The sequence below is a fragment of the Cervus elaphus genome, chromosome 12 (genome assembly GCF_910594005.1).
Source record: "Cervus elaphus chromosome 12, mCerEla1.1, whole genome shotgun sequence".
Lineage (NCBI taxonomy): Eukaryota > Metazoa > Chordata > Mammalia > Artiodactyla > Cervidae > Cervus > Cervus elaphus.
The window spans coordinates 29,894,512-29,921,374 of record NC_057826.1 but is presented as its reverse complement, the minus strand read 5'-3'; the positions used below and the strand labels follow the sequence as shown (position 1 = coordinate 29,921,374).

Here is a 26,863-nt window from a genome sequence, read left to right as displayed (position 1 = left end):
TTGTAGTTGAAAAGCTTTTAACTTAGTTATAGATACAGGGCATTTACAATGTAAAGAAATCATTCTAGGTACCACAGAACAAAATATGTGACTCTGTGAGCTCCCTGGGGACAGACAGAACATGCCTTATAAATCATCTAGTATAGGGGTAGCTGAATTCATAATTCAGTCAATAACTAGTAATTGAAGTCTCCATATCAATTTATAGATACTTAACAGGTTCTCTTTTGTCTATAAAATAACTTAGTAATTAATCTTTTTATTTATAAACATTTCATGCTGCCCTGTTTTAGGCAGCTACAGAAACTTAGACTTTTTGTTTTATACTGTTTTATATTTGTTTTTGATATGGTGTAAGTAAGCAAGTAAGTTAACAGTATTTATTAAATGCTTGTTTAAGATTTTGAAGTACATTTTAATATATTTTATTAAGCTCCAGTTTTACTTAAGTTTTTCTCCTTTACACCAGTCCTGAATCTAGCCCAATGTCCAACTGGCAAGGCAAACTCAACACATTTAAAAGGGAACTCAGCCAGAAAGTAATAAAATATTAAGTGGGGTTAGAATCAGAAAGCCTAGGTTCATACTCTATCGGCATAGTCTTAAAGCAGTTATTTAATCCATCTGAACGTTATCTGTAAAATAAGAAAAATGAAAGTCTGTCACAAAAGGCAACCGCTAGGATTAGACAAGTTAATGTGAAAATCTTTAGTCCTTAATCTTTATGCTTTTATTTTCCTCATCCTGCCTACAAACCATCCTTTTCTTCTGACTCCTCCATTCCTGTTTGTAGTACTACCATTCATTGTCTTAGTCATGGAGGCACAATGAACCCTGAAGCCATTCTTGACTCTATTCTCTTCCTCAATATTCACATCTAATCAGTCTAAAGAAGACCCTCAGGTTCTCTCCATAATGTCTCTTGAATTCATTCTCTGTTTGTAATAAAATCACCTGCCCTCACAACCTTCCCCTTAGGCTATTGCAGTATTCTAGCCTGGCGAATTTCATGGACAGAGGAGCCTGGCAGGCTGCAGTCCAGGAGATCACAAAGAGTCGGACACAACTGAGTGACTAACACTTTCACTTCAGACTGTTGCTACATCTAGTACAGTGTCTGTCTGTAGCCGGCACTCAGTACTCACCAGCCAGTCAGTAAAGACACCTAGTTTCCCATATGCTCCCTTCCTACGCCAAGAACACTCTGTTAAAAACAACAAAAGCCTCTTGTACCAACTTGTTATCTTCCAAATTACATTCTAACTCTTCACCAACATTCAGTGTCCTTCACTGTATTGTCTCCAAATTACCTTAAACCTTTTTCAAACTGCTTCAGAGTCAGCTAAACTATGCATGCCTCACTGCTTTTGGAGTATACCTGGTACACCATCATAGGTGGTTTTCTTTGTTTTGCTTCCTTCACCCAGAATGCCTTACATCCCCAGCCCTTTGTGAGGGATTTTCTTGTCAATCCCGTCAGCTGTAGTCATTGTTATTCTTTCTTCTTTTTGAATCTTCCTAGCACTGAGTTGTATCTCTCTTATACTCTATAATTTTGCTTATACTTGACCTATTACTTTTTCACTTTGTTGGTTTATAAACTCAGTGAATATAGAGACGTATCTTTTTAATCTTTGAGTCTTTGCTATTTTGTTCACTTGCTCAGCAGTCATCCATTAAGCTTCTCTCATAAGTCACATTCTATACTAGGTGCTAGTGGTAAGTGGGGCACTTGAGGGAGATGCTTTGATCTGAATTTTGAAGGACAGATAGATGTTAACTATACACAGAATTAGAGGAAGGACTTTGCAGGCAGAGGCAACAACACAGCATGTGAAAGGGTGTGTAAGTAGTATAATACATCTAGAGAGCTCAGTAGTTTCACATGACAAGGGCCTGATCATTAACGATCTTACAGGCTAGGCTGGGTAGTTTGAATTTTGCCCTTAAATCTACGGGACTCTTTGAATGAAAGGTGTAGCAGATTTCAATATTATTTTATACAAAGCCCTAGAGTGTCTTTATTTCAGGATTTCAGGTTCAGACTAAAATGCAGATACCTCAAAGCAGTGATACATGCTCCTCAGTGCTGCTGCTGCTAAGTCACTTCAGTTGTGTCCGACTGTGCGACCCCATAGATGGCAGCCCAGCAGGCTTCCCCATCCCTGGGATTCTCCAGGCAAAAACACTGGAGTGGGTTGTCATTTCCTTCTCCAATGCATGAAAGTGAAAAGTGAAAGTGAAGTCGCTCAGTCGTGTCTGACTCTTAGCGACCTCATGGACTGCAGCCTACCAGGCTCCTCTGTCCATGGAATTTTCCAGGCAAGAGTACTGGAGTGGGGTGCCATTGCCTTCTCCGGTTCCTCAGTACAGGTAGCATATAGTCAGCTGTGAGAGGTTACCATCCTCCATGAGGTATTGATGATATTGTAAGTCTCATTAATTTTCTGTCAGCATAGGTCTGTTCTCCCTCCTCCAGCAGTATTCCAGCCTCTGAATGATGTTTCCCCATGCACACAGTGTGGCCAGGTGGTTGAATGAATTGCGTTACTTCTGTGACCCCAGATAGCAGAGCCCTTGTCCTCTTAGTACTAGGGTTCTCTATCTCCAAGACTCTAGGAATTTCATATAAAGAAGGGGTCAACTGCTTAATTCCCAGACAAAGAAAAGCTCTATGAAAGGATCACACTACTTAGAGTTTCCTGTGCCATTTCTGGTTCTTGCATTCCTGGGAGACCAGACTAGAAGCGAGTAACTGTCCATTCGTCGAACATGCAAGCAATAAAAAACAAAGGTTAAAGTCAAAGAAAGAGATCCATCATGGAGTCAGAATGGCTCTTTCCTACAGCAATTCCCACTGTCAATGTCCATTCCACAATGTTGTGGGAAAAGGCAGTGATGGCTTTCATCTGCTCCATCAGATGGATCTTTCTGGGAGTGTGCACCGTTGGTGCCAGTGTTCCAGTGTTCCAGATATTGAGATTTGTCTTTCTTTGTTTCTCTTTGGAAAAAATTTTGTATTCTTTTTTTTACTTCTTTTTCATTAAAGTAACATTGGTTTATAACATTACTTGTTTCATGTGTACAACAATATACTTCTACTTTTGTATACATTATAGCATGCTCACCACCAAAAATTTAGCTTCCATCTATCACCATACCGTTACGTGCATGCTCATTCAGTCGTATCTGATTCTGTGACCTCATGCACTGTAGCCCACCAAGCCCCTCTGTCCCTGGAATTTTCCAGGCAAGAATACTGGAGTGGGCTGCCATTTCCTACTCCAGGATATCTTCATGACCCAGGGATCAAACCTGCATCTCCTGCATTGGAAGGCAGATTTTTTACCACTGGAGTCACCATACAGTTGATCCTCCTTTTAAATTTCTTATTAATCTAAATTCTGTGCTACTGTTAAGACAGGGCCAGAATTACTTTGAGCATGACCAGGTGAGGGCAGCAGAGAGCACATGAGTCCTTAGTTACTTTTTCTGAGATCTTCTCATAGCAGGCCCCTACTTCTTCAATTCTTAGCTCAAATATCTTCTCCAAAGATCTTACCCAAGACCTCTCTTAAGTATCCCATGCTCCATTCCTTACCCAAAACCTTTCTTTATTCAGAGCACTTGTCAGTTTATATATTTTATTTATTTTATTATGTCCTATTTATTTTGTTGTCCAACTCCCTTGGAATTATAGAGTCAAGGAGAGCAGGAATCCTGCCTCTTTCACTTCTGTATCCCTAGTTATGAAGCTATGACAATAGTCCAACTGAAAGGTGATGGTGATTTTAGCTAGGATTATAGCAGTGGTGATTAAATAGAGTCATATTCAGGATGTATTTTAGATATAGAGCCAAACAGACTTGCTGAAGAGTTGGATATTGGTAAGAAAGAGTAGAGGCATGATGTATTCCTGGGATTTAACCTAAGCCACTAGTTAGATGGTGGTGCCGTACACTGAGGTGGAAAACAGAAGGTGCAGGTTTAAAGGCAGGTGTGTTAGGTGAGTTAAATTTGAGAGGCCTATTACATGTTCCAGTGAACATAGCAAGCACGTAGTTAGATGTTCAAGTGTGGGTATATTCAGTTAAGTGGGGTAAAGGTAAAGCCTGAAAATAAAATGTTGGAATTTGCTAGTATAATAAATATAGGTGTATATGTGTGTGTATATATATATATATATACATATATATTTAAATTATATATTGCCAAAGGGCCAAGTGAAATCACCTATTAATAGGGTTTATGGAGACAAGAGGGGAGCCAGAGACTGATTCCTGTGGCAATCCAACATTTAGAAGTCTGTCAGAGGAAAAATAAGCTGCAAATAAAATCAAGAAAGAGTAGCCAGTAAGATGCAAGCCAGAAGCGTGTAGTTTCACTGACGCCCCCAAAAGAAACTATTACAATATTGGAGGATTGCTCCATATCTTTTAGTCAGAACAAATATATTATTATTAATAAAAGAGCTATTATTCTTCCCTGGCGGATCAGATGGTAAAGAATTCATGCAGTACAGGAAACCCAGGTTCGATCCCTGGGTTGGGAATGGCAGCCTCTGGAGAAAGGAATGGCAATCCACTCCAGTATTCTTGCCTGGAGAATTCCACGGACAGAGGCTGGCGGGCTACAGTCCATGGGGTCTCAAAGTCTGACAGGACTGAGCGAGTAACACTTTCACTTTCAGAGTTTAGCAGTTCTTTTATTGATTGTATAAGAAACAAAACAGCATGTATCTTTAGCAGAAACATAAAATATGGGCTATTACTTTTTTCATATGTAACTTTGTGTTCTCAACATTTTAAGGAAAGTCTGTTATTTTCTTTGTATATATTTTGTGTTCCCATATAGGTTTAATTCCTGCTATGAATTAATTCTATCACGTTTTTGTACGTGGGACTTCAGAACATATGGTATTACAGGAGTGAAAGTAAAACGTGTCATCAAGGTTAACAACCGTATTCTGAGACTAAAATTTGAAGAGAAATTCCAAAAGTTTTTGGACAATGAACATATGCATGATTCAGAGTAAGAAGCTAACTTCCATAAGAAACATTTTTACAACAACCTGCTTTTATTTTGTAACAACAACAACAAAAAAGTCTTTCTGATTAAAAGTTTACAGTATTGAAAATATCCTTGTTAGTAAATAGTTCCTTTAATGCATCTTCCTGACTAGGATGACCTCATGGTTTATCCACACTGAAGCTCTTTTTGAGACTGATGAGGAGTGGAAATTTAAGAATGACACTGGAACATCCAGCGTAAATGGGAAATATCCTGGCTAGGGCATATGGTCATCCTACCCGTGGCTAGGCTTTTTTGAAATAAATTCTAAAACTGTTTTCGTCTTAATTATTCTTAAGGAGCTATCAAAAGATGCTGGAATGCCTTTTTTATGTTTTTGATCCTGAAATTACAGTGAAGAAAAAGCATCTGCTACAAATACTTGAAAAAGGATTCAAAGACAGCGAAACAAGCAAGGTAGCATAAAATGTTATTCAAAATAATGCTTGCTTCCTAATGAATAAAGCCCTGCCACTGATTAAGCATAGTTTGATTCTCAATCCTTTCATTTATATTTATAGAAAACTTCTACTGTTTCACAAAAAAGTTAGTGCTATCCTGAAAAGTACAGTCCCTCAGTACTCAAGAGGGATTGGTTCCAGGACCTCCCACAAATACTGAAATCCAAGGATGCTCAAGTCCCTTATATGAAATGGCATTCTGTTGACATATAGCCTGTGTAATTCCTTCTGTATACTTTAAATCACCTCTAGATTACTTATAATGCCTAATATAATGTAAATGCTATGTAGAGAATTATAAATACAATATAAATTCTGTGTAAATAGTTGTGGAAGCAGGGCAAACTCAAGTTTTGCTTTTTGGAACTTTCCAGAATTCTTTTTTTTTCCCAAGTATTTTTAATCTACAGTTGGTTGAATCATGAATTATTTTACCTTTATGATTGTCTATTTAATCTTCCTAGGCATCTTACATTTTATATTGTGATCCTTTTGTGAATGATCTTGAAATCCACTTCTTTTAATCTGTTTTAAATGCTCCAAGGTCTTCTCCATCTTGAAAAAATTCATTCACTTAACACTGCTGTGCTTTCTGTCATTCTGTTTTTCTCTTTACTTTTACTACCACCATTTCTTTTTTTTTTTTTCTTTTTACCACCATTTCTTTATTCTCTACTTCATCTTCCCCACCTTGATACTGATACTGCTTTATCTTTGATCACTCATGAGCTCCAAAACATCCAATCAACCTTTTTCAGTCCTCCGCCCACTTGATGAGACAGCTGTAGTACAGAGCAGTATTTCCTAATCCTTTTCTCATCATGGCATACATAACCTGAAAATATTGCTGCATTTGAATCCTGGCTTTCCCACTCACCAGCTGGGTGACTTCACCTCTCTGTGCCCATTTGAAATCCATTCTGGGAAATGAGGGTAATAATAGCATCTCCTTCACAGAGTGGTTAGGACATAGTAAGATATACACGATAAAGTTCTTGGATACTTGTTCATAGCATCATTAGTCACAATAGCCAAAAAGTAGAAAGAACTCCAATGTCCATTAACGGATGCATGGATAAATAAAATGTGGTATATACATACAATAGAATATTATTCAGTCATAAGAAATGAAATTCTGATACATGCTATAGCATGGATGAACCTTGCAAACATTATATTAAGTAAAAGAAACAAGACACTATGGGACAAATATTGTCTGATCCTGCTTACATAAAATATCTAGAATAGACAAATTGGTAGAGACAGAAAGTAGACATTTCCAGGAGTTGGGGAGGATAGAGGGATGGAGAGTTATTGTTTAATGAGTATACAGCTTTAGTTTGGAATGAAATTCTGGAAATAGGTAGTGGTGATAGTTGTACAACATTGTGAGTATACTAATGCCAATGAATTGTACACTTTAAAATGGTAGCTTTAACCTTATTTTTTTTACCACAATAAAATAAAGATGGTATAGAAAAACCCTAACAAACTTTTTGGCCAACCCAGTAATTTCAAAACTTCGAGATAGTGACAAGGAGGAGCAGACCTGAGTCTAAATCATGACTTTGCAATTTCTGCTTCAGTCTTAGATAGATTATATAATCTCTCTTAGCTCTAGTTGTTTTTAACTGATAAAAACACATTTTTGTTTCTTTTTTTTAAGAGCCGCTTTCACAGCAAGTAATATGAATATTCCTGATAAAATACTTTTAAAGAAATAACTCTAGTCACAATGCAAGCTAAAATTTCCATACATTAGTACAATCAGATATATCTGGAAAATAATGTATAGACTATTAGACCAGTTATTAGACTGTTTATTTAAATAAGAATCTTCAGTGTAGTATCCACCGAATATTATATTTCATAGATCTATTTGCATATACATTTAAAATACATTACATGAATGGTTTTATGGAATGAAGTTGTCCCTGAAGATTATCTACTTCTTTGCAGTGAGTGACCTGAAGGTTCCTTGCCCAGACGCATGAACATAAAATGATAAACCATCTGTAGTAAAGTTGAAGTATTGTCAGTCTTATAAAAATTCTCAGACTTTGCTTTTTCTTTATAGCTGCCTCTCAGAAAAGAAGCTGTCATTCTTGCTAATAGCCTAAGTATATGTGAGTGTCCCAGAATTGAATTACTACAGCAAAAGTACAAGGATGAGAAGAAAAACTCTCTTGAGCATGAGCTCTTCAGACATGGTATTATAAATATGCAAAGGTTCTGAACTTTTAAGCTCTAAGTCTTCCAATTCATTAATTACTTTCATAACATTTTTGATGCTTGGTTTTATCAACCTGGGAAGTTTTCTGAAACCCCTTTTATTTAGGATTTACCAGTGAGGTAATACATGACTTTCTGATCTACTACTTTAGTCAGTCTGTCAATGAATATTTACTGAGTGATTATTATCAGCAACATCAATAGGATGAGATTTATTTGTTATTCATATTTAATCTCTCTTATATGAAATAAACAGTTTTCACAATCTGCTTTTGTTCATTAAGATGTGTCCTAAAAATATGTATATGTTACACACACGCACCATAAAAACCCCAAATTCACTGGAAAAACAAAAGAGAACTCTGTCCATTTATGTAATAATCTTCATATAAAGCACTCGGGAAGTCAGGCCTTACTTGTCCTTAATTATCAAAATATAAGATGGTAAGAAAATCTGGTTATAAATCTAAAATTAGCAAAAGAACTTTTCCCAGTCTCAGGGTCTTATTTCCAGTGAGTTGAGTTGGCTCTTCACATCAAGTGGCCAAAGTATTGGAGCTTCAGCTTTTCAGCATCAGTACTACCAATGAGTATTCAAAGTTGATTTCCTTTAGGACTGACTGGTTTGATCTTGCAGTTCAAGGAACAAAACAATTAGGTTCTCCCGATTTACATTTCATAGCTCGTACATAGTTTTAAGAAGTTACGTGAATACCTTATGCATAGTAATTACAAGTTACTTCATAGGATTCAGTGACTCCTAGAGATTCCTAGAAGTTAGTGAATTTCAAGGTTCCTTAATAACTTAAGGAAAAAGAAATGTTCACCATTCAGTAGACATACTGAGTGCTATGTGCTAGATACTGATGATACAGAGATGAATTTTTACCCAGTTAACAAGAACAACAAATTTCTTAAATTACTTCATGAAAATATTGTTAAATATTGCCTTATTTCCTTCTTTCTTGTCTGTAAAGCTTTGCTTGATATAATCACAGGAATCCTCTTTTATAACCATTTTATTTATTCAACAAATATTTATTGAGCTCCTCTATTTTGGATCAAGCAGTGTGCTATGTGCTATACGGATATCTAGGATCCCTACCTTTACAGAATATACAATCAAGTCTGGGGGCAGTAAGGAAGGTAAAATTGGACAATTATTAAGATGAGTTCGTGTTAAAATGTTTTGTTTTTTCATTCTAGGCATCCTCCTGATCACAAAGGTCTTCCTTGGCCAGAGTGTTCAGGCTCATGATCAGGACTCCATCAGTCAAGCCAACTACCCAACGATCAACTCAGTGTTCATTCCCCGAAAATATTTACTACGTACGTCTGCCATGAAATAAATCTTTTTCCATCTTTTTGACTACAGAATATTTTCATTTAATAAAGATGCTTATAATTTAACCTCTATCTGACAAAGCTCATAAACTTCTCTGTAAAACCCTGTTCCTAACCACTAATGAGCTTCTGTATTTCTCTTCCCTACTTCAATGACAGTTATATATTTCTGTGCATCGATATTTTATTTTGTAAAAGTTTCTTCTATATTTTATACACACACATATATATATAATATATTGTATGTATCTCAAAAGAGAGAACCCACCCAACTTTTAACAACAAAGTAATATGTTTAGAGTAATATATTTATCAAAAGCTATATGGTCAAATTCTGATTAGAAAAGTGAAAAAGTATGAAAAAGAAAAGGATATGAATAAAACTAAACCCTACTAGTCTGTTTAGTCAAAGGGTGACTAGTTTTGATAGAATTAAGAAATTATCAAGGATGGTGGGAAGTTAGAAAAAACCTCAATAACATTATTTGGAACGTGCTGCTGCTGCTAAGTCGCTTCAGTCGTGTCCGACTCTGTGCGACCCCATAGACAGCAGCCCACCAGGCTCCGCCGTCCCTGGGATTTTCGAGGCAAGAACACTGGAGTGGGTTGCCACTGCCTTCTCTGTGGAATGTACTGAGTTTGTTGTTTATTAATCTGTGTAAGGGTGAAAAGTGTATATTTTGTTTCACTTTGAAGAGTGTTTATTTATTTTGCTTGTTTTTATTATTTTATCCTAGATTCTATCATGGGACAAAGAAACTGTGATTGCAGTGTTCGGCAGTGCAAGTGGTTTGTCTTTGATCATGACCTTGTTTTGCCTGAATACATTGTGGAATTTGAGTATATTACAGTGGTATGAATGCATTTTTAAAACTGGAATTCCTTAAATGAGAACAGAACAGTAATTTGAAGTCTAATAATGTTATGTCAAGTTTATGCTATATTATATGTACAGGCATACCTCAGAAATATTGTGGGTTCAGTTTCAGACCTTGCAATAAAGTGAATATTATAATAGTTAGTCACACTAATTTTTGGCTTCCCAGTGCATATGCCGACTGAGCAACTGAACTAAACTGAACTGATAAAACTCACCTTTATACTTACTGTAGTCTATTAAGTATGAAATGTCTAAAAAATATACATACCTTAATAAAAAAGTAGACTTTATTGCTAAAAAACGTGACTCATCATCTGAGCCCAGTGAGTCATAGCCTTTTTGCTGGTAGAGGATCTTAGCTGCATGTTGATGGCTGCTGACTTAGGTGGTAGTGGCTGAAGCTAACTGGTGGCTGTGACAATTTCTTAAAATCAGGTAACAATGAAGTTTGCTGCATCTGTTGTCTTTTCCTTTCATGAATGACCTATCTGTAGCATTGCAGTGCTGTTTGATAGCATTTTACCCACAGAACTTTTTTCAGAATTCCACTGCTTTATCAACTAAGTTTATGAAGCATTCTAAATCCTTTGTTGTCACTTCAACAATCTTCATAGCATCTTCACCAGGAGTGGAAACCATTTTCTTTGCTCATCTGTAAGAAGAAACTCCTCATCTGTAAGGTTTTATCATGAGATTGTAGGATTTCAGTCACATCTTTGGGTTCTATGTCTAGTTCTCTTGCTGTTTCTAAACTATATCTACAAATGCTTCCTCCACTGAAGTCTTGAGAGAAAGAAAGTGAAGTTGCTCAGTTGTGTCCGACTCTTTGCAACCCCATGGACTGTAGCCTACCAGGCTCCTCTGTCCATGGGATTTTCCAGGTAAGAGTACTGGAGTGGGTTGCTATTTCCTTTTCCAGGGGATCTTCCTGACCCAGGGATCAACCCGGGTCTCCCACACTGTAGGCAGTTGCTTTACCATCTGAGCCACCAGGGAAGTCTTAACTTCTTTCATATTCCTATTAATGTTGATATTTTGAACTCTTTCCATGAATCATGAATGTTCTTAAAGACATATAGAATGGTAAATCCTTTCCAAAAAGTTTTCAATTTCCTTTGCTCAGATACCTCAGGAAAATCTCTATCTATGGCAGCTATTGTTGTTGTTCAGTCACTCAGTCGTGTCTGGCTCTTTGCAATTCCATGGATTACAGCACACCAGGCTTCCCTGTCCTTCACCATCTCCTGGAGCTTGCTCAAACTCATGTCCATTGAGTCAGTGATGCCATCCAACCATCTTGTTCTCTGTTATCCCCTTCTCCTCCTGCCTTCAATCTTTCTCAGCATCAGGGTCTTTTCTAATGAATCGGCTCTTCACATCAATTGACCAAAGTATTGGACTTTCAGCTTCAGCATCAGTCCTTCCAATGAATAGTCAGGACTAATTTCCTTTAGGATGGACTGGTTTGATTGCCTTGCAGTCCAAGGGACTCTCAAGAGTCTTCTCCAACACCACAGTTCAAAAGCATCAATTCTTCAGCACTCAGCCTTTTTTTATGGTCCAACTCTTACATCCATACATGACGACTAGAAACCCATAGCTTTGATTAGATGGACCTTTGTAATCAAAGTGATGTCTCTGGTTTTTAATGCTCTGTCTGGGTTTGTCATAGCTTTTCTTCCAAGGAGCAAGTGTCTTTTAATTTCATGGCTGCAGTCACCATCTGCATTTTGGAGCCCAAGAAAATAAAGTCTGTCACTTTGCCATGAAGTGATGGGACTAGATGCCATGAGTTTTTTGTATGTTGTTTTAAGCCAGCTTTTTTCACTGTCCTCTTTCACCTTCATCAACAGGTTCTTTAGTTCCTCTTTGCTTTCTGCCATAAGGGTGGTATCATCTGCATATCTGAGGTTATTTATATTTCTCCTGGCAATCTTGATTCCAGCTTGTGTTTCATCCAGCCTGGCGTTTCTCATGATGCACTCTGAATATAAGTTAAATAAGCAGGGTGACAATATATAGCCTTGATGTACTCCTTGCTCAATTTGGAACCAGTCTGTTGTTCTCTGCCTGGTTCTAACTGTTGCTTCTTGACCTGCATACAGGTTTCGCAGGAGGCAGGTCAGGTGGCCTGAAATTCCCATCTCTTGAAGAATTTTCCACAGTTTGTTGTGACCCACACAGTCAAAGTCTTTAGCCCAGTCAATAAAGCAAAAGTAGATATTTTTCTGGAATCCTCTTGCTTTTTCTATGATCCAGTGGATATTGGGAATTTGATCTCTGGTTCCTCTGCCTTTTCTAAGTGCATTTAAACATCTGGCAGTTCTCGGTTCACGTACTGTTGAAGCCTAGCTTGGAGAATTTTGAGCATTACTTTGCTAGCATGTGAAATGAGTGCAGTTGTGCAGTAGTTTGAACATTCTTTGGCACTGCCCTTCTTTGGGATTGGACTGAAAAACTGGCAACTATAGCCTTATGAAATGTATTTCTTAAATAATAAGACTTGAAAGTAGAAATTAGTCCTTGATCCATGGGCTGCAGAAGGAATGTTATGTTAGTAAGCATGAAAGCAACGTAAATCTCATTGCACATCTCCACTAGAGCTCTTGGGTAACCAGGTTCATTGTCAATAGGCAGTAGTATTTTAAAAGAAATTCTTTTTTTTTCTTCCTGAGCAGTAGGTCTAGACAGGGGTCTTAAAATATTCCGCAAACCATGTTGTAAACAAATGTGCTGTCATCCAGGCTTTTTTGGTCCCATTTATAGATCACAGGTAGAGTAGATTTAGCATAGTTCTTAAGTGCTGTAGGGTGTCCAGAATGGTAGATGAGCATTAGCTTCAACTAAAAGAGCCCTTAACAAGAGAGACAGCTTGACCTTTGACTCTCTGAAGCTGAGCACTGACTTTAGTGCTATGAAAATCCTAGATGGCATTTTCTTCTAATAGAGTGCTGTTTCATCTATATTGAAAATCTGTGTATTAGTGTAGTTACCTTTATGAGTGATCTTAGCTAGATATTCTGGATATCTTGCTGCAGCTTCTGCATCAGCACTTGCTGCTTCACTTTGCACTTCTATGTTATGGAGATCTCTTCTTTCCTTAAACTTCATGAACCAGGCTCAGCTAGCTTCAGACTTTTCTTCTGCAACTTTCTCACCTCTCTCAGCCTTCATAGAATTGAAGAGAGTTAGGACTTTTCTGTGGATTAGGCTTTGACTTAAGGGAATATTGTGACTGATTTGATCTTCCATCCAGAGCACAAAATCATTTTCCATATCAGTAATAAGACTGCTTCACTTTTTTTACATTCATATGTTCACTGGAGTAGTACTTTTAATTTTCTTCAAAACTTCTCCTTTGCATTCAAAACTTGACTGTTTGGAGCAAGAGGCCTAGCTTTCAGGCTGTCTCAATGTTCAACATGCCTTCCTCACTAAACTTAGTCATTCTAGCTTCTGATTTAAAGTGAGAGGTATGTGACTTTTCCTTTCACTTGAACAGTGAGAATCCATTCTAAGGTTATTAATTGCCTAAATTTTAAGATTTGGGGAATAGGGAGGCCCAAAGAGAGGGAGAGAGCCAGGGAAATGGCTGGTCAATGGAGTAGTCCAAACACAGTTCACTGTCTTATATGAGCATGGTTTGTGGCAACCCAAAACCATTACAATAGTAACATCACAGATCACCATAACAAATATAATCTTAGTGAAAATGTTTGAAATATTATGAGGATTACCAAATGTGACAGAGACATGAAGTGAGCAAATGCTGTTGGAAAATAGCACCAATAGACTTGCTTGATGCCTTCAATTTGTTAGAAATCCAATAAAGCAAAATGCAACAAAACGAGGTATGCCTGTATATAAATGTAAAATGATTATTCTGTGAGGGGTTTAATTTTCAAAGAAAATAATTATTACACCTAAATTTTTTATTTTGAAAATATATTACATGAGTAGTATATAGCTGTAGTCTCACTAGAAAAGATTAAAACTGTATTGGAGAATATAGAATACACATGAAAATCTGCTTTCACCTCAACCCTATCCCACTCTCTTTCATTAAGGCATCCACTGTTAATAGCTTTGTGGGTTTGCTTTCAATCTTTTTTACTCTATTTTGAAATACTATATTCGTTATTAAAATTATTTTAATATATATAGATCCTTATACTCTGTTCCATTGATCTATTGGTCTAATCTTGGGCCCCTACCATCTTGTTTTGGTTATTACAACCAGATGATATGTTTGGATATGTGATAAGGCAAATTCTCTTCCACTTATTTTTTTAAAAATTTCTTGGCTATCCTTGAACATGAGGAGGGCACGGAAACCCACTCCAGTATTCTTGCTTGCAGAATCCCATGGACAGAGGAGCCTGGCAGGCTATGGCCCATTGGGTTGCAGAGTCGAACATGACTGAAGCGACTTAGCATGCACGCACACATTCTTGAACGTTTTCATTTCCAAATTAAATTTTTAAACAGCTTGTGAAGTTCTATTTAAATGTCCTACTAGGATTTGATTGTAACTGTATTGAATTTAAATTTATTTTGGGGTGAACTGACTTCTTTGTAGTCTTGGGCCTTGCATCCAGGAACATGATACGTTATTCCATTTACTCAAGTCCTCTCCCGTATTTTCCTCTATATAGGTCTTAAATGTTTCTTCTTATATTTCTTGTATAGTTCTGGGCATTTATATTTTATGTTGTTATGAAGAGGATTCTATCAGTCAAATATACTTTCAACAAAAGACACAGAAACCCAAACAAACAGAAAACAAAATAACTGAAAAAACAAGAAGTGGAGAGGCCAAGTCCCTGCTGTTGTGACTGACTTCACAACAAAGTGATGTCAGCAAAGACAAGAGCTCCATCATCCTGCTTGCCCCTTTATGAGCTGTTTTAGTCTGAAGATCAAATGTTTCCTTTAATTCTGGGAAGTTTCCTTTTCTTAATTCCTTTATCATTTCTTTTCTATTCTCTGTTAAGCCCTCTCGAACTCCTATTTGGTAAACATTGAACATTCTGAACTGTTCCCCCACCAATGTATTTTAATTTTTTTTCTCTGTATTTTACATTTCCATCTTTAAATTCTTTGTTGTGAAAGATGCCCTCTATATTAGCTTCCACACTGTTAATTTGATTTGCTGTAGTATCCGTTTGGTTCCCTAGGACATTTATTGAATATTTCATACTTCACTAATTGTTTTTATGGTGACTTTGAAGCATTTACCCTATTTTTTTCTATAGCCGTCTATTCTTTTATAGATGTTTTATTCTCCTAGATTTTAAAAAGAATTCTCTTATGGACCATTTTGGTTTTTTGTAGAGCCATTTCTGTTTGTTCATGTTGTTTTTTCCCAGTCATCCACAATTCTTATGATAACTTAATTGCCTAATAATTACCTAGAGCTTCCTCCTGCTACTTTACTTGTTCACTCTAAACACCAAGTTTCTTGGAATCTGCTCTTTGAAGTGGTTATCTCCTGCATATATTTTGGCTGCAGGTTACATTTCTGCTTCTATTTGTCAGTTCAGTCTCTTCTAATTTATATTTCACAACTTTTAGTCTTTTGTTGGTGCCCTCTCCACTGTGATAAAATATTTTTAAAATGTCTTTTTCCAGTTTTAAGGAATTTTCAGGAGGAGGGAATGAACACACCCATTCTTAGTCCACAATTTTAATCTATTCTCATAGATTTCCTAATGTGATACAGATCATCATAGATATTACTATATAACGGAAAAAGTTTTAATTCATCTTTCCTACATAGCCTATTTTTCAAAATGATAAATACAGCAACCAAATTTTCAATGTTTTTAATAAATTTTTTAGGTCAAGGCTCACTCTTTATTTTCTTCATTCAACAATATTATTCTAGAAGAAAGCAAAAAAAATTCAGAAGGATCAGTATTGTCCCAGGATTTGAAATTTGATGATGAAGTTATAAAAATGGATCCTAGGATCAAGCCCAGACCAAAACTTATGAGTTTGGATGATAAAACGATACTTTCCCTTGCCAAGACTAGTGTTTATGGTCATATTGTGGTGAGTATTATGAGGAAATTCTATTGAGATATTAAGCTTCCTTCTATATCTTGACTCTCAGTCTGTCCATTTCAAATCTGCCACCATTCTATCCAGACTCTTATCGCCAACCTAGATACTTCCATGGGGCTATTACACAATTTCAGGAGGCTCCATGCACATAATACTCTATTAATGTGCTCTTTGGATGCTGTTCAGTATATCGCTAAGTATAACTCAATACAAGGGGTGTGCATGTCTGTGTGTGTTGGGATGGGGGTGCATGCCTACTAGAGCTATGCAACAGAGGTTTTGTCCTACTTCCGCTTTAAGGCCACAACCCATTCTCCATACTGAAGCCAGAGTAGTCTTTTCAAGTGCAAATCTGATTTGTCATCCCTCACCACTCCTATATGAAATGCGCGAATGCTTTTCATTGTTTTCAAAATAAAACCAAAGTCCTTAATATGGCCTGTAAGGTTTTATATGACCTGGTCCCAGGCCTGTCTTTCCAGACTCTTCTCATATTACCCTCCCTGTAGCAATCTGTAGTCAGCCTCCTTTTTGTTTCCTAAATGTACCTTTTGCCGCCACACAGAGTCTCCACGCTAGCTCCTTCATCTGCACAGAATGTTCTCACGTGAACTTGTTTCTCCTATTTAGCTCCCACACATGTTTTAGATCTATACCTAAGCATTAAGTCCTTCTCTTACCTCTAGGTCTAACTACGAATCTAAGTAAGATTCTTTTGTCATGTGTTCTGTGTTCTTCCTAAACTATAAATTCCACAGGGACAGAGGCTATGGCTGTTCTTAGTCATTTATATTCCCAGCATGAGGGTAACAATATAAGACTGTGCAGTGTGCATTGCACAGAAGGGCCACATCTAAGGGGCAACTTTTAAATATACAGTAGTATATTTACTACAACAACTTTCTGATGACTGGTGGTGGAATTTCTTTTACTAACAAAATCAGTCTATTGTGACAATTTTCTAAAAGCTGGAAATAAAGGTGTCTTGAGGTAAAGATGCCTTTTTATAATTTACTCATAAATACTGTGTGGACCAGCATTAACTTTGCCATTATCTAGCACAATACCTAGCACATATGAGATACTCATTGGATATTTGTTCTAAAACAGAATGTCTGAGTGGTTCTTACAGAGAAAGTGAGTTGTCTGCTTGCAACTACAGAAGTAGTAAACAAATTGATATTAATTGATAAGTGATAAAATACTTAAGACAAGGTATTCTTATTTGACATATCTTTCTATTCATTTACTGAAAACTGAAGTACAGATAAAAATTCAGAAATTATTTTTATCTTGAAAGTCAATTACTTGGCTCCATTTTGACATTTTAAAATCCATTGTTTATGATGACAGTTTTTTCCAAATGATTATGTGAAGCAGAAAGAGAATGCAAAACACATATTTTAAAATAATAAATGAGGTCAACAGTTTTCAGTCTGCTTCTAAAAATATTCAAAACATCTTTTTAAGATAGTTTATGAAATTGCTTTGGTAAAACTGTATTAGCATCATCCACCAAATCTTCAAGTCTAGATTAAGTCTAGATTAAGTGTAGACTTAATCTAGAATCTAGAATCTTCAAGTCTAGGTTAAGAATTATTATTAGAGATGAAGGAAAAATTTATAGCATGATAGCAATATCACCATCTTTATCATAAATATGCAGTATACTTAATACAGGAACAATCTTCCAGCTGACAGTATGGAGAAATTGTTTCTGAACTATAATGTCAAGATTTCATATTTGATTAATTCGTTTTTTATAATAAAGCCTCAATAGAAAAGGTTTAATAAATCAGTGTTCTGATAGGACTGAGCTTCTAAAACATGTATTCCTGTAGATTTAAAGAGATTAAATAAAAGTAAAAAAATAGCACCATAAAGTAGGTCTTTTTTTTAATTATCTTTGGTTTGGAAGATAAGAAGCAGAAAGGAGAAGAGTTTAAGACTTTGGAATATCTTGACCAGTGTGACCTCCACCTGACTATTAATTTCGTCAATACCCATAACATAAGAATTTAAGAATTCATCTTAAATTTGTCTATATTTCTTAAAAGCCAGCAAATTTTCTACAGTTTCCAGTAAGAATTCTAGATATTAGAAGGCTATTTAGACATCACACCCTTTATTCTCCTTTATTTGTGCCATTACTGTAAGAGAAATTGAAGGTACATATGTCTTATTTTCTTTTCAGTTATCCCCACTAGATTGAGTTTTATGAGGACATCCATAAAAATAAATAAAATATATAGAAATGAAAAGCCCAGAGTAATATAATTTTATAATTTCTTACAGCACAATTAAATACTAAAAATTAGAGTTGTCAGTTACAAGTCTGGCTTTTGCACTGATTTATTCATCTAGCATTTACTGAGAATTTGCTATATTTTAACCATTGAAGCAAGTACTAGGTGTTCAATGAATAAGTTTTCTTCCCTGCTCCAAGGATATTATTTTAGTGAAGAAGACAGATATATAAACAAATACAAGACATTTAGAGCTGCTGGGAGAGGTCCACAGAAAGAGATGGGTTTGTGTGAATTTCTGAAGGATATGGAAGATTTCATTGTTTTTGTCTTCCATGCCGAGGAATACTTTATCTGTAAGCACATGGTTTTGAAAGACCTAGTGTCTTATCTAGGGTGTGTCATGGTGGGAATATAGGTGTAGGTTGGAATACAAAGATACATGAGACTGACTGAAAGAATGAGAGGTTATAGCCACATTAGGACTCTTTGCCAGGCTACTCTGTCCAAGGAATTCTCCAGGCAATACTGGATTGGGTTGCCATGCCCTCCTCCACTGGATCTTCCCCACCCAGGGCTCAAACCCACGTCTCTTATGTCTCCTGCATTAGCAGGTGGGTTCTTTACCACTAGTGCCACCTGGGAAGCCCATATAGATATCAGAGTCTCCCCTAAATATAAAAATATAGTAACATTCATTTTCATATAGCCCAGGATCAAATGGGCAGGGAAAATCTGGGTCAATTTGTGATGCAGAGACTTAGACATCTCTCAACTCCTTCTTTGATGTAGTATCTTCTTTGATGTTGTATCCTCCCACTTTAACACCCTCAGCCTTTTTTCCTTAGTCGAGGGCCCTCATTTGGTTTCCTGTAATCAGGGTATATCCTCGCCATCCTCTCTCCTGTGAGGCAACCTAGCCAATACCCAAAATCTTTAGGGCCTACATTGTTTACCAGCTAGCGTGAGAAATAGAACTGCCCTAATGAATGTAACAACAAAATATTTAATCATCTTCTAAAAAGAATTTCACGCCAATTATTAGTAAACTTAGAGCAAGTGAAATCAAATTAATCAAGTACCAGTTCCAATACTGCTATTATAAACTTCATCTTGTAAAATCAGATTATAAAAACAGACTGTACTTTTAAAATTAGATTTTTTTCTCATTGGCTCTCTCTTAATGTTATTTAATAGCTATAATTAGAATATAATTTGCCTTACTTTTTATTTACATTTTATTTTACTTCAGAGTCTGAATCTACATGGAAACAGCTTGAGTAAATTGAGAGATCTCTCCAAGTTAACAGGACTTCGAAAACTTAATATCAGCTTTAATGAATTTACTTGTTTAGATGATGTATACCACCTGGTAAGAACTTTTTTGTAATTATATAAGTAAAATAAAATTACTAATTTAATGGATAAATTATTTTTGTAATAATTACCTCATCTATACCATATTAAAGATATATAGCCCAAATCAGGAACAAAGCATGCATAAAACTATAGTATGTTACTTTCTCTAAAATAGGTCTTAGAGTCTATTTACAAACCACATATACACCTGTGATCATATCTGAGTTCTAGCTACTTGAAAATAGATGTAAAACTACTCCAGACTCGTTTTTAAATTGTCATTTATAAGCTGTCATTTCCAATTTCTTCTGCTATTTTTTTCTGTATTTTTTTTCTCCTTCTTGTGAGTCCTTATTTCTCCTTCACTTTTTGGTTTACCACTTCACAGCTAATGTTGTCAGTTCTTCCCATCTGTTCATTATCCTCATGGTTATCTTGTCCTCTCTGCCTTGTCCTTTCTACCCAAACTTCAAATACATAGATCTTGTTTGACTTGTGTTTGCCTTCCTATAAATCAAAGGACAAATATGGTAATACACATGTACACACAGGTACAGATCTTGTCTGAAATTTTTTCTCTGTCATATGTCATGTAACAATAATTACATATGGGTTCCAGAACTGCAACCCAGCATCTCTGTTTCCATAGGTCTCAGGTCATCGACATACCTTTTCAGAATATATCCAATGAGATATATTCAAAATACATCTCAGCTCTTGCCCGTTTTCTACCTCCTCGTAACCATGTCAAGGCCCTTGCACCATTACTTCTCCTACTGTGGTGAGAGTTTGCCACTTTGTTTACTGGCCTTAGATTTTAGTATTTAAACTCCCTTTTTTCTTTTAGTAAACCAGAATCTTTTCTTATTAAATTGGGGTAACATTGGTTTATGACACTATGTAAGTTTCATGTGTACAATACTATTATATTTCAACTTCTGTATACACTACAGCGTGCTCACCACCAAAAGTTTAGTTTCTGTCCATCACCAAGCAGTTGACCACCTTTACCCATTTTGCCCTCCCTCCACCCTACTTCCCCACTGGTAATCACTACTCATATAGCCCATATAGTTCCTTTTATTTATGTGTTTATCTTTATTTGGTTTGGTTTATTCCTTTATTTTGTGTTTTTTTTTTAATTCCACATATGTGATATAATACAGTATTTGTCTTTCTCTGACTTATTTCTCTCAGCATAATACCCTCCATCCATGTTGTTGCAAATGGCAAGATTTCATCTTTTTTATGTCTCAGTAGTATCTCATAGTATATATATACCACATCTCCTTTATACATTCATCCATTGATGGGCACTTAGGTTGCTTCCGTATCTTGGCAATTGTAAATTCAGCTATGAACTCAGGGGTACAATATTTTGAATTTATGTTTTTATACTCTTTGGATAAATACCCAGAAGTTGAATAGCTGGATCAGATGGTGGTTCTATTCTTAATATAAAACAGAACTCTCCATGCTGTAAACTGGCTGCACCAATTTACATTCCCACAAACAGTGCATGAGGGTTCACTTTTCTCTACATCCTCTCGTTATTTCTTGCCTTTTTGATAACAAATCATTGTGGTTTTGATTTGCATTTCCTTAATAATTAGTGATGAACATCTTTTCATGTACCTGTTGTCCATCTGAAAATAACTCTGGAAAAATGACCATCTAGCTCCTCTGCCTATTTTTTAAATTGGGTTGTTTGGTTTTTTGTTGTTGAGTTTTATGAGTTTTTAATATATATTTTATATCAGCCCCTTATCAGATGCATGATTTGCAGATATCTTCTCCAGCTTGGTATGTTGTCTTTTCATTTTGCTGATGGCTTCCTTTGCCATGCAGAGCTTTTTAGTTTGGTGTAGTCCCATTTCTTTATTTTTGCTTTTGTCCACATTGCTTGAAGAGTCATATCTAGAAACACATTGCTAGGACTGATGTCAAAGAGCATACTGCCTTTGTTTCTTCTAGGAATTTTAATGGTATTAGGAAACTGGATAGGCACGTGTAAGGCCAAAGTCCTTTTGAACAGAATTCCCTATAGGGTTTGGTATGCAACTGAGAAAAGAAGATAGTTTAATAGAGGTCCCAGGACTATATAGTAATTGGTGGCATTTTTTGTTTAATTTTTTTCTAATGATTTTCTAGCAGTTCCAAAGGTTATAACAAACACTGTAATTTTGCTAAGGCACAAATAAAAAGAGTAAACTCTAAGGTCACATGGGATGAGTGAGTTTAGCCAGCTGCCCAGTGTGTATCTTGCAGTGTGGCTATGTTGTTCTTCTCATCATCACAGCCGCACAGACTACTTATTGGATAACTATTACCATGGTCACTTTACATGTAGGGGAACTGGACAAATTTTATGCCCAAGTGTTATTTTTGAACTTTAGAACTAGGTATAGACTCCTCAAACATCAAGAATCTGATATATAAATATGTCTCTAAAGAGAGGAGACACTGTGTGTGTAGAATAAAACACAGATCCTGAAAACCATATACTATAAATATGTGGTTTAGTAAATTATTATAAGGTGAACATGCTTGTAGGTATCGTCCAGGTCAAGAAATAAAACTCTGCCACCCAGAGCATAAATCCTTATATATGCCCCATTCCTTCAGGAAATCATTATCCTAACTTCTATAGTTATCCTCTCCCTGCTATTTTCCCCCCATAGTTCCATCACCCAAATGTGCATCCCTAGCACAGCTGTTTGGTTTCCCCCATTTTTTAAATGTACTGTATTTTTTAAGTCTCTTAAGTTTCCCTTCTATTCTCTTTCACACCCCACTGTTTATTTGTTAGGGAAGGAAATGGCAACCCATTCCAGTTTTCTTGCCTGGAAAATCCCATGGTCAGAGGAGTCTAGTGGGCTGCAGTCCTTGAAGTTGCAGAATCATAAAACAGTTGTAGAAAAACTTGCACCTTCCAACCCAAAGAGTTTCCCACAGTCTAGACCCTGCCAATATATTACTTATGATACAGCTCTACATGCCCTCCACCCACCAGTTTTTTTTTCCAAATTGGCAATTGGATCCAGAGATTGGATCAGACTGAGATTGCATTCCTCTGGCAAGACTGTAAGAGACATATAATGTCTAGTCATCACTTTTCTGATTCAAGGAGGCTATATCCATTGTGGTTCAGTTGCTCAGTCGTGTTTGACTCTTTGCCAGCCCATGGGCTACAGCACGCTTCCCTGTCCTTCACCATTTCCCGGAGCTTGCTCAAACTCAACTGCATTGAGTCAGTGATGCCATCCAACCATCTCGTCCTCTGTTGTCCCCTTCTCCTCCTGCCTTCATTCTTCCAAAAATCAGAGTCTTTTCCAATGAGTCAGCTCTTCCCATCAGGTGGCCAAAGTATTAGAGCTTCAGCTTCTGCATCAGTCCATCTAATGAATATTCAGGGTTGATTTCCTTTGTTCTCCTTGCAGTCCAAGAGACTCTCAAAACACCACAGTTCAAAAGCATCAATTCTTTGACACTCAGCCTTCTTTATGGTCCTACTCTCACATCTGTACAATGAGACTACTGGAAAAACCGTAGCTTTAACTGGACGGACCTTTGTCGACAGAGTAATGTCTCTGCTTTTTAATACACTGTCTGGGCATAGCTTTTCATCCAAGGAACAAGTGTTTTTTTTAAGTTCATGGCTGCAGTCACCATCTGCAGTGATTTTGGAGCCCAAGAAAATAAAGTCTTTTACTGTTTCCATTGTTTCCCCATCTATATGCCATGAAGTGATGGGACCGGATGCCATGATCTTAGTTTTCTGAATGTTGAGTTTTAAGCCAGTTTTTCACTCTTCTCTTTCACCTTCATCAAGAAGCTCTTTAGTTCCTCTTTGCTTTCTGCCATAAGGTTGGTGTCATCTACATATCTGAGGTTATTGATATTTCTCCTGGCAATCTTGATTCCAGCTTGTGATTCATCCAGCCCAGCATTGAATATTCATTAATTCATTGAAAATTATGAAATAGCAATATTCTTATTCTCATTTCTTTTTCATTTATTAATTGGAATATTTTACAGAGACATTTCCCCTTATCTATTATTTGGATACCTAGTAGAACCATTCATATAGAAAATCCAGAACAGATATTTATTTGCCTTTATTTACAAACTTTGAAGATAATGAATTAGTTCCTTATTATTTCCCAAAGATGAGCAATTCTTTTTCTGTTTTAATATCATTAGGAATGCAGGGACTTAAACATATTTGATGATATTCAATTTATTGCAATTATCATCATGACGAAGCTGAGATTTTCTCATCCTTAGCCAGTGTAAGCATCATAAAGTTATCTCCTTTAGCCATGACTCGTAGTCTGTGATAGCTTCTTTGCCACCTAGCATGAATGATTTTCCATACACATTTTGTGTATTTTTCTACTGCAGACATGGAGTCAACTATTTCTTCAAGAAGCCCTGGTTTCTTTTAGAGAAGTGGTATTTCAGGACCACAACCTGGGTTGGTCACTGTTTATAAGTCTTTCCATTGGACAGGACTTGTTGTGAGGGGTGTGTGTGTGGGAGTGGGGCTGGTATATGTGCATATGTATAACTAAAACAAACCTTATGAATTTATATTGATATTTCCAATTCAAGACTGCAAATCATTTAGCCTAACCTTTCCTCTGTTGTTGTTTTGGTCAGTTGTTAAGTCATTTCGGACTCTTTGCAATCCCATGAACTGCAGGACACCAGGCTTCCCTATCATTCACTATCTCCCAGTTTGCTAAAACTCATGTCCATTGAGTTGGTGATGCCATCCAACCATCTTATTCTCTGTCATCCCCTTCTCGTCCTGCCCTCAATCTTTCCCAGCATCAGGATCTTTTCCAAAGAGTTGGATCTTCCCATCAGGTGGCCACAGTATTGAAGCTTTAGCTTCAGCATCAGTCCTTCCAATGAATATTCGGGGTTGATTTCCTTTAGGATTGACTGATTTGATCTCCTTTCTGTCCAGGAACTCTCAAGAGTCTTCTCCAGCACCACAGTTCAAAAGCATCAATTCTTTGATGCTCAACCTTCTTTATGGTCCAACTCTCACATCCGTTACATGACTACTGGAAAAGCCATAGCTTTGACTATATGGACCTTTGTCAAAGTGATGTTTCTGCTTTTTAATATGGTGTCTAAATTTGTCATGGCTTCTCTTCCAAGTAGCAAGTATCATTTAATTTCTGACTGCAGTCACTGTTCACAGTGATTTTGGAGCCCAAGAAAATAAAATCTGCCACTCTTTCCGTTTTTTCCCCATCTACTTGCTATGAAGTGATGGGACTGGATGCCATGATCTTATTTTTTGGGGGATATTGAGTTTTCTCTGTTACATACATCTATATCTTTTTTCAACACCAATAATCCTGATTTTCAAGGTTATAAGATGATAGAATTAGTATATTTAATAATCATTTATTTGTTTTATCCCATGTTACAAATACAACAGCCTTGGAATGACAGCACTAAAACCCACATCAGCTTGTTACCATAACTATTTTTTTTTTAATTTTGTGTATGCTCTTTCCAGTCTTCCCTATTTTAAAAAAGTTAAAATTATCATACTATATCTACTTTGAGCATGTAGCCCTTAGACTCTGTACACTCTACCTTTTAGATCATTGGTAATTGTATATTTAATTCTCATCACCAGTCCTTAGATTGGTATCAAACATCTTAATTGTCAGAAAAATATTCTAGTATATATTCCTCAAGAAGGGCTTATAGGAACAAAATCCCTTAAGTTACTACATGTTGATAATAGTTTATCTATGTCCTTTATACCTGAAAGACGGTTTTGTTAGGTATAAAATCCTTGACTCACAATTTTGTTTCTTGGGCATCTTAAATGTTATTTAATTTTCTTGTGGCATAAAGGGTTGCTGTAGAAAAGTCTGATGAGAATGTGTAATTTTTTCTCTTATAAGTCACAGGCTTTTTTCTTCTGGATGTCCAAAGGAAGTTTTTTAGTTTTCATTGAAGTCTAGTAATTTTATTATAAGAGTATGTCTTGACATTGGTTGTTCTGGGTCAAGATTTCACATTCACAGTATACTCCTCCAAAATAAATATTAAAATCATTTTTTTTACCTGAAAGTTTTTAGCAATTTTTGTTTCTTGCTTTGGTTTTCTTCTTAAGGAACTCACATTATCCATATATTGAATCTTTTCTTCACTATTTGTCACTTTCTCTTGAGTCCTTTTTATAGCTCCATTTAGATTTTTTAATTGATTTGATTTTTTAAAATTTCTGTCTTTTTCACTTTCTGTTTCTCTTAAGGCGTTGTCTGTTGTTTACTTTTTTTGTCTTTGGCTAGTTTAGTATTCACTTCTGAAATGATTTTGTTATTTTATTTTAGATTCTTTTCTGGGTTCTTTCACTTCACTTCTGAGTTTTTCTAATCCAGATTTCTGTTGTTATTTTGTATCTTGTATCATTCTTAACATCTTTTTGCTTTGCTTTGAAATAACACGTTTATGGTTATGATATGTTTCTTGGGCATGTTTTTCTGGTATACTTTTATTGCTCGCAGCAATATTTCTGTCTCTCTTTCATGCATGCATAGTTTGTTTAGCTTTGTCTGGGATTTTACCTCAGTACTTTTCTGCTGCTCATTTTTCAGTGAAATTACTTCTTCTTAACTTTTAAAATGAAAGTGGGTGTTGGGGAAGCTTTTGTAATTTCACAGATCTCCCTCTTCTGCTGTTTATATGTACTGTTAACAGTTGTAGCACTTATTTTCTGAGATTTCCTGACTCTATTTCCTTCTTCCACTTCAGTTTGAACTTTCTCTTTTATTTGCCTCCTTTGTCCTTATCCTGTTTAATTTTGACTCAGCCCAGCAGTTTCCTGTCCAAGAAGGATTCAGTTCTTACCAGAGCCTGGTGAGGCAGTTTGAAAATTCACAGGTGCTAGACTGGTCCCCTTCAGACCTTTTTACTCTGGGTCTCATGCACTTATCTGGTATCAGAGAAGGCAAAACTCCCACTTTCAACTGCACTCAGGGTGCCTTCAGAGAGTCCACTGAATATTGGTTGGCTATTTTGGGGCCCAGGTCTGTCAGATGAGATGCCCTGACGCTTCCTTCTTCCTCTCACATAGACATGGACACCATGTAGTCTTGTGGTTCTTGGTGGTTTATCCCCACCAACTTCTTTTGGGACTTATGGGGCTACCTTGTTATGTAGCTTTATTA

At 36.4% G+C, this 26,863-nt stretch overlaps 1 protein-coding gene across 1 annotated transcript in view; it reads left to right on the top strand.

The window, feature by feature from the left end:
* LRRC9 (leucine rich repeat containing 9) overlaps positions 1-26,863 on the top strand; it is a 112,125-nt gene that overhangs the window by 39,249 nt on the left and 46,013 nt on the right. The window contains exons 11-17 of the mRNA XM_043920452.1: positions 4,855-5,031; positions 5,370-5,487; positions 7,609-7,741; positions 8,970-9,092; positions 9,845-9,960; positions 15,829-16,041; positions 19,552-19,671. Of these exons, the coding sequence (XP_043776387.1) occupies positions 4,855-5,031; positions 5,370-5,487; positions 7,609-7,741; positions 8,970-9,092; positions 9,845-9,960; positions 15,829-16,041; positions 19,552-19,671 (1,000 nt within the window). The remainder of the gene's footprint in view (positions 1-4,854; positions 5,032-5,369; positions 5,488-7,608; positions 7,742-8,969; positions 9,093-9,844; positions 9,961-15,828; positions 16,042-19,551; positions 19,672-26,863) is intronic.